The sequence below is a fragment of the Oncorhynchus keta genome, chromosome 34 (assembly GCF_023373465.1).
Source record: "Oncorhynchus keta strain PuntledgeMale-10-30-2019 chromosome 34, Oket_V2, whole genome shotgun sequence".
Classification (NCBI taxonomy): domain Eukaryota; kingdom Metazoa; phylum Chordata; class Actinopteri; order Salmoniformes; family Salmonidae; genus Oncorhynchus; species Oncorhynchus keta.
Genome location: NC_068454.1, coordinates 68,819,339 through 68,827,320, shown reverse-complemented (window position 1 = coordinate 68,827,320; position 7,982 = coordinate 68,819,339). Strand labels below are relative to the sequence as shown.

The window sequence follows — 7,982 nt, the reverse complement described above, 5'->3', positions numbered from 1 at the left end:
CATTGAATAGACCCAAATATGAATCAACAAGAAATATGTGACATCATCTTCGTCATTGTGACATCATCAACAAATTGAAACATTGTATAATGTTTTACGTGTTCCAGACAATGATATGCAAAATGTTGTGAAATAGGTTATTTTGATCCTGGATTAACCCTTTGTAGTTTAAATGAGAGTCATGTCTTAACTGGGTTCCATCTGACCTACTATTCTAGATAAGTATGGGTGTAGGCCTATGCAATAAATGTCACCTAAAAGTATTTAACGTCCTGCATGTGAATGGATTCTTGAAACTGTATTTTATCATTTTATTCCTAGAGGCTATGGTTTATTATGCTCTGAACCATAACTGAGTTTGCAGGTTTGCCTCGATGTATTTGTCGCTCGTTTCCAGCAACAAATGCATATCATTTAACAGATACTGAAAGTGGCCTCAGTCCTTTCCCACCGTCCTTGATCCTATTGGCCAGACTTGCCACTACTGAGTGAGGCTTGCTCTTGTTATTGATGTCGCTTGGCTTGTGCACTGCTGGTGCTGACGTAACCTGACGCACAAAGACAGAGGATCCGCCTCCAAACTCGACTCACTCCGCAACCAAGTCAGTGCTCAGTGCTGTGCGCACGGAGCCCCGTCCCCGCAATTGTCGTTTTTGCTCTGCTGTTTCTGTCATCTCCTTCCCTCCATCACTTCCTCCTACATTATAATAGTTTCACTGTGACTGCCTGCGGTCGGCTAACAAGGAAGCGTGGGGAGCGTGGCTCTTCACTTTCGTAGAGAGGGCGTATGGCGGACAGTCAATATTCAGATATCAACAGCCAAAGCATATTAATCCAAAACAAAAAAGCCGGGACGAGGAAAGATTCGAACTGCAAAATGGCAACAACTACTTATTCTGGATTATGGTCGTGACATGTTCAGAACTCGTCGCAAAGTTTTAATGTCATGCGTATTTACTTTGTTTTTAGCGCATCATAAGGACAGCTTTCCAACCCGCTGTTTTGAATCGCTGTCAGTTACTTTTATTTATTGAAATTGTAATCACTGTCCTGGACTGGGTGGTCGTGTACGTGTCGCTTTGCGTTTTAAATGTGGTACACTCACTGACCGCCGCCGTGCTGCACGAGCCCTTTAATACTCCAGGGTAAATCTGTGGACGTGTATTGGCACCAGCGACCGACATGGGGGCTAAACAGAGCAGCCCAGCCGCTAACGGACGGACCAGGGCTTACTCGGGCTCGGATCTACCTTCTAGCACCTCTACTACCAGCAATGGGAACGGTAGGACTGCAGCCATGGCAATGAGCTATCACTCGTACGGCCAGTCGGCTCACGGGGCCTCGGGAACCACAGCGACCTCCAGTCAACACATTGGCCCCAGGACGAGGTCCGTGGGAGGCAGTTCTGGAGGGTCAGGGCCAAGACCCCAGTCAGGCATCAACATCCCCAACAGCAGTGGAGCCTACAGCTCACAGGAGTCTGGCAGCAGCACACCGGAGGAGGCAGAGAGGGACAGGGACAGGTCCAGCTGGGGGGGGCAAGGGGGTCCCCGGTTGTTGATTGGATCATTACCAGCACACCTTTCGCCTCACCTTTTTGGAGGTAAGAGACTGGCTGACAATAAGGTAGCAGCATGCAGCTAGCAACTTGTGCAGCTTGTTGATTCTCAGTTGTATTCACGGAAATGTCACCTTCTCTGTCATTGTGTTTTACTCCTGTTACTCACCAGTGTGGACTAAATGTGTCCTAACCTCAGTTTTACAGCTACTTGCAACTTGAAGACATCTTTGTAGTAATAACTGTGTAATAATAGTGTTGCAACATTTTAGATGATCATAGTTTACAGTCAGAATGCATAGGCCCCGCCTCATCCTCTTCCTCCTCCTTATCTTCCCCATCTTCATCCTCCTCCTCATCACCATCATTTACTTTTACAGTGCACACCATAGTGTTCATTATCAGCAGTGAATGTGATACCAAACAGCCTTTTTTTGGAACGATGGTGAGCATTCATCTGATCTCTGCAACCACAACCCATATCATGTCCACTTCAGTATGATTACATCCCTGTCAATGATCATCCCACATGACATATAGTTGTCGGGGAGACAGACTAGACTAACTCTCACCAGCAGTTTCAGCAGACCCTGATGTAGCTAACAGAGTGACATTGATATCTCCTTGAAGAAGCAAAGGTATAATAGTGGGTTAAAAGTCAGTTACAGCCGACTACTGTAGTTGTTGAGCAAGCTAGTCAGTGATATGAGAATCCCGCGTCCCAAATGAGGCTACTGTCTGTGTCCAGTCTAAGGTGAGACCGCCTTGTACAGATCAGACTGTCAACTCAGCATCCACAGGGCTTGTTTGCCTTTCTCTTCCCGACATGCTGTTGGAGGATTAGCTCGGTCTAGGAATTTTACAGATTAGGTCCAGAAAACCACACAAAAGATTGTGGTTACTTTGCAGTGAGCCGCTAAATATGCAGACATGCTGGATAGAGAGAGAAAGAGAGATTACTTTAGAGAAAGTCATTTCACTCTGCTTTCTCCATATCTCTGCGTGGAATTATCATAAAACAGAAAGAACGAGAGGGAGAAATTACATGGATTATCTGGGTCTGGGGAATATTTGCTCAGCAATTCTCATGGCTCTGAATGTTCACTTGCCACTGACACTACTAAATCCATTAGCTGGATTCTCCTTCTTTAACTTTCAGAAAGGGAAGCTTCAACATGCCTCGTCTAACATGCCTCAAGTAATTAACACGGGATGTATCTCGATAGCCACCCCATTCCCTATATAGTGCACTACTTTTGACAATAGGAGTAGATTGCCAGTTGGGACGTACCATGATGTTTGTAAGGTTACATGGCCGTCTTTGGGACGTGTGATTGACCAGTGATGGACCATGCAGGTCAAAGAGGCATGTCTTCTCCCATTAGAATTTAGACCTAAACAATCGAGCACCAACTGATTGAGCCATTCAATCATCAACTCAACCCATTGAATTTCTCTCCACATTCTGCAGCCCTGCTCGTTCAGATGCTGCTTCTCTCTCCCTTGTGCCTTCTTTGATGCACTCATCCTGATCTCAAGCTGCAATTAAATTAAAACTAATTGGATTTGTCCTCCACTCACCTCAGCTGCACCGTTCACTCTCACATAATATACACAGCCTGCAGAACCCCTGCTATCGTTTCATAGGAAACAACCAGGTTCAGACTTCACAGAAGTCTTCACCTCAGCTGCACTGTTCACTCTCACAATAGAATAGACTAGAGTCCCTGATGTCACTTAATAATCTTAATGCACCACAGGCCAGCTATTCACTCTCACAATAGAATAGACTAGAGTCCCTGATGTCACTTAATAATCGTAATGCACCACAGGCCAGCTATTCACTCTCACAATAGAATAGACTAGAGTCCCCGATGTCACTTAATAATCTTAATGCACCACAGGCCAGCTATTCACTCTCACACAATATAGCCTACAGACAGTATATGCCTTGGGTATTATGGTGTGGTGTAAGTTAATAGCTGGAGTACCTGTGGTGAAAACAGAGCAGCCATGTCGTTGAGTGGTTGAGTCGTTGGTTGCTCAGATGGAATTTCCCCGGCAGCTCTTGGGTTCTGTGTTGAGAGGCCAGCCTGTTCTCTGCTCTCGACCGTCTTCCTGCACCCGGGTCGTGGCGTGTTCTGTCAGGGTGAGACTCAACCACATCAGATCCACTCAGATGTAAACACAGTTCGAATTTAGACTCCTGTGTGTCTGAGAGCAGTGGGGGAATATGGTTTTACACACAGACACATACACACATACACATGCACACACACACACACATACATACACACACACACACACACACATACACATTATTTTGACTGGCTGGGATCTACTTCTGCTTTTTGAGATTCAACAACAGTGCATTTTCTTTATTCATGTCAATGTGTATTTCATGTTTTATGAGTTGAAGACACAGTTTTGTAAACCATGTTTATTTCAGGCATCGTTCCATGAATGCTATGAGTGTTTATATTTGGTTCTATTGCCCTTTTGACTGGTGGTAGTGAGTGAGAGAATGTTGTTGTCCTTGGAAGGGATAAATAGGCACAGTGTACCAAGCTTTCTGTCTACTGTGTTGGACTCTTTCTCTATGGCTGTTTGAGCACGTCTCTCTCTCTCTCTCGCTCATTCTCTTGCTTTCTCTCTCACACCCCCACCTCTCTCCCGTCATCTCGCTCTCTCTAATGATAATGAAATAATAGTTTAGTGGCTGAGTCAGGGTCTTGTTAATACAGTATTATCATGAAAGAATAACTTGACCCTGTTCATTCCACGCAGGCATCTTGCAGCCAGGTGAGGTGTGTCTTGGGTACATGTGTTCTGTAACTTCTTTTGTTATTTATACAGTTAGTGGGCGGTTTTCCCACTGAAAGCTGCTTGGCGACTCTTCTGTTTAACCTTACCACACATTTTAACTTACCCAGGGGAGCAGTGCTGCTGGTCGTGTCTTTGAATGGGCTCTTCCACACCACAGATACACCTACTTTACCTATGACATGGCTGCCTAGAGCAATAATAGATGTGTTTATTTGATTTCTGAAAATAGGTGGAAGCACAACTTACCTTGTGAGACTATGCTTGGGGGCAGTTTTGACCACTGAGTAAGAGGGAAGCTTAAAAAGGCACATTAGGCGGAAATAAGACCAAGTACACAAGTGTGTGCACAACACTCTCCCTTTCAGTCACCTGTTAGTGTCTGAAACAATCTCTCAATTACTGTACATGTGTTTGTCTGAAAGCAGGAGGGTCCTAATTCTGGAACAGAGAAAGAACAGGAAATATACCATTTTGTCTTTTTTGTGAAAAAAAGAAGAAAACTAGCTTGTTGTAGTATTGTGTTTATGTTGTCAGGGACAACCTGTAGTACAAAGTGTGTCAGGTGGTGTCATGTATCACATAATTTTATCAGTCACACCTTTCCTGCCCCCACTAAGACGTTGAGGGGCCTGGAGCAGATGAACAGGTCCACACACCTGCCGTAATAAAGGGGTCAACCGTCCGACCTGACCCAACGTCTAGCCCAGACACCCAGAAAGAAAAAGTCTGCTTTGAAATATCTCCTTCCCATTTCATCAGATTGAATTCCCAATGTATATATTTGTTCTCTACCCCTTAAAACACAGTGAGGTCTGAGTAAATAACATGAATGGTGGGAGGGAACACAAGCTTCAGAAGACTCAGTAGGCTGTAATTTTAGTGTCCTGTCAATGAAACTCGACTCAGGGAAATCCTCATGGCGCTACCTACAGTCTTCCTTTGTGTGGTGAATGACTGACTGCTGGGAGACAGACAGTGGTTATAGACAGCTAATAGTAAATAACTTGAAATAGATGTTTCATGGAGTAGCAGTTTCATGGAGAAGTTTTGTTTGAAAGCTGGAGCCGAGCTGGCTTGATTTACAGGCTGAAACGATGGTAGAATGTCTCCCTGTGAGTATTCATTAAGATTGCACTACTGAAGGTATAGTGCTATACCACCGTCCTGCAGCGCTATTGGCTGGCTGCTGCCAATGGCCCCCAGCTATAAGCTCAGTCAGATGGAAGGACAGGAGAGCATTAGAGAGAGTTGTCTCCTGGGTGAAATATTAAACTGTAGGTTCTTGTTCCTTCCTCAGTGATGGAATATCCCCAAGGCAAGACAAAAGTGTCAGGGAATCCATATTTTCTTGGTGATAGAAGTAGAAAGAATTATAAAATATGTTCCATCTACAATAAGATTTATTTGTCTGAGTCCAAAATGGCACACTTTTCGCTATGTAGTGCACTACTTTTGACAAGAGCCTTATGGGGCGGCAGGGTAGCCTAGTGCTTAGAGTGTTGGACTAGCAACTGAAAGAGTTCAAATCCCCGAGCTGACAAGGTCATTCTTCCCCTGAACAGGCAGCTAACCCACTGTTCCTAGGCCATCATTGAAAATAAGAATGTGTTCTTAACTGGCTTGCCTATTTAAATAAAGGTAAAATATAACAATAAATGGTAACAGGGAGCCATTTTGGATGTTGATTTGTCATTTGGCCTCATAACCGCTTTCTGATGGTGTCTAGGCTGGTTGTGTTATGTAAATCCCTGAACTGTCTTGAACAATGAACCAGAGGAGGGGTGGTCAGCAAGGGTTTAGGGCTGTCTTGGTCTAAAGTGCTAGTAGCTTTGTGGTCTGTATTGAGCATGTGCTTTTGGGTCTATGATTTAGACTGTGTCTTGGTCTGTGCTTTGGTCAGTAGTGGTGGTCCAGAAAGCTAGTTTTGACAGCTTCTCATTTTGAAGTTTAGCTCATTTGACGGAGCACACAACTACAAGCTGTAGAAGTTAGCCTATATTAGAAGATAGGCTACATATTTGTTGCCTCAGTGAACAACTGGAGCGTCTCAATCCATGATCCCTCTCCTCTCAGTTTGGAGCTCCTGGTAATGATCAGTAGTTAAAGGCCTACTAAAGCTCAGCTGCTGTCCTCTCCTCTGGCCGGGGTGGCGTGACACAGTGCATTCAAATTATTCAGATCCCTTGACTTTTTCCACATTTTATTATGTTACAGCCTTGTTCTAAATTTGATTCCCTCATCAATCTACACACAATACCCCATAATGACAAAGCATGAACAGGTTTTTAGAAATACTGCATTTACATATGTATTATGACCATTTACTCAGTTCTTTGTTGAAGCACATTTGGCAGCGAGAACAGCCTCGAGTCTTCTTGGGTATGACGCTACAAACTTGGCACACCTGTATTTGGGGAGTTTCTACAGTTCTTCTCTGCAGATCCTCTCAAGCTCTGTCTGGATGAATGTGGAGCGTCGCTGCACAGCTATTTTCAGGTCTCTCTAGAGATTTTTGATCGGTTCAAGCCCGGGCTTTGGCTGGGCCACTCAAGGACATTCAGGGACTTGTCCTGAAGCCACTCCAGCATTGTCTTGGCTGTGTGCTTAGTGCCGTTGTCCTGTTGGAAGGTGAACCTTCACGCTAGTCTGAGGTCCTGAGCGCTCTGGAGCAGGTTTTCATCAAGGATCTCTCTGTACTCTACTCCGTTCATCTTTCCCTCGATCCTGACTAGTGTCCCAGTCCCTGCCGCTGAAAAACATCTCCACAGCATGATGCTGCCACCACCATGCTTAGGTAGGGAAATCCTTGTCTCAAGGTTGCCGTGTGCACAGTGTTTCCTCCAACACATTGGTGCGGCTGGCTTCCAGGTTGGAGGGCGCTGTGTTAGGAAGCAGTGCGGCTTGGTTGGGTTGTGTATCGGAGGACGCATGACTTTCAACCTTCGTCTCTCCCGAGCCCATACGGGAGTTGTAGCGATGAGACAAGATAGTAGCTGCTAAACAATTGGATACTATGAAATTGGAGAGAAAAGGGGGTAAAAGAAGAAAAAACAGAAAATGTCCATGGTGACATTTCCCCCCTTGCCAACGCAAGGTTCCACATGCCTCATCGCCACATTCTTCCACACTGCTGCCGATGGGGATATTTTCCCAGATATTGAAAGCCGCTCAGCACGTACAATTACGCACACTCTCACTGTGTAGCCTGCTCCATGTAGGTCAGAGTAGACTGATAAGACGGCTTTGGTTTGGTGGACTGATATAGGGTGCATACCATCTGAACATTATATCTAGAATGGATCAAAACAGTAGAATGACCCGCCCTGTTCTTCGTTCACAATTGGTGATTACATAATTATGATCGTTCGCTTTCCCTCGCTCATCAACTCACTCACTCTCCCTCTTTCTCCCCATCATACTTTAATTAAATAATGTAATATGTTGTTATGTGTGAAATTAGTTTCGGTATAGTTTAGGTTCAAGGCAATTATCCGCGTGATTATCAGCTGGACAATGCGCTTTCAAACTGTCGGTCAGGAGGCAGTGTGTTATATAGGCTTATTTAGGACAAAGTCAAGGACTGAGTGGAGCAGGCCCT

General features: G+C 44.9%; 1 protein-coding gene and 1 long non-coding RNA gene across 3 annotated transcripts in view; both read left to right on the top strand.

The window, feature by feature from the left end:
* The first annotated feature begins 463 nt into the window (after window positions 1-463).
* Window positions 464-7,982, top strand: part of LOC118372607 (E3 ubiquitin-protein ligase znrf2-like) — an 89,453-nt gene continuing 81,934 nt past the window's right edge. The window contains exon 1 of one of the 2 annotated variants that reach the window (XM_035758541.2): window positions 464-1,603. In XM_035758541.2, the coding sequence (XP_035614434.1) occupies window positions 1,183-1,603 (421 nt within the window). In that variant the 5' untranslated portion in view covers window positions 464-1,182. The remainder of the gene's footprint in view (window positions 1,604-7,982) is intronic. The other variant, XM_035758540.2, reaches the window with a different exon arrangement.
* LOC127915196 (uncharacterized) overlaps window positions 7,685-7,982 on the top strand; it is a 3,408-nt gene continuing 3,110 nt past the window's right edge. Inside the window, exon 1 of the long non-coding RNA XR_008090529.1 lies at window positions 7,685-7,982. This exon is cut by the window's right edge and continues 1,383 nt beyond it. This is a non-coding gene — a long non-coding RNA (uncharacterized LOC127915196).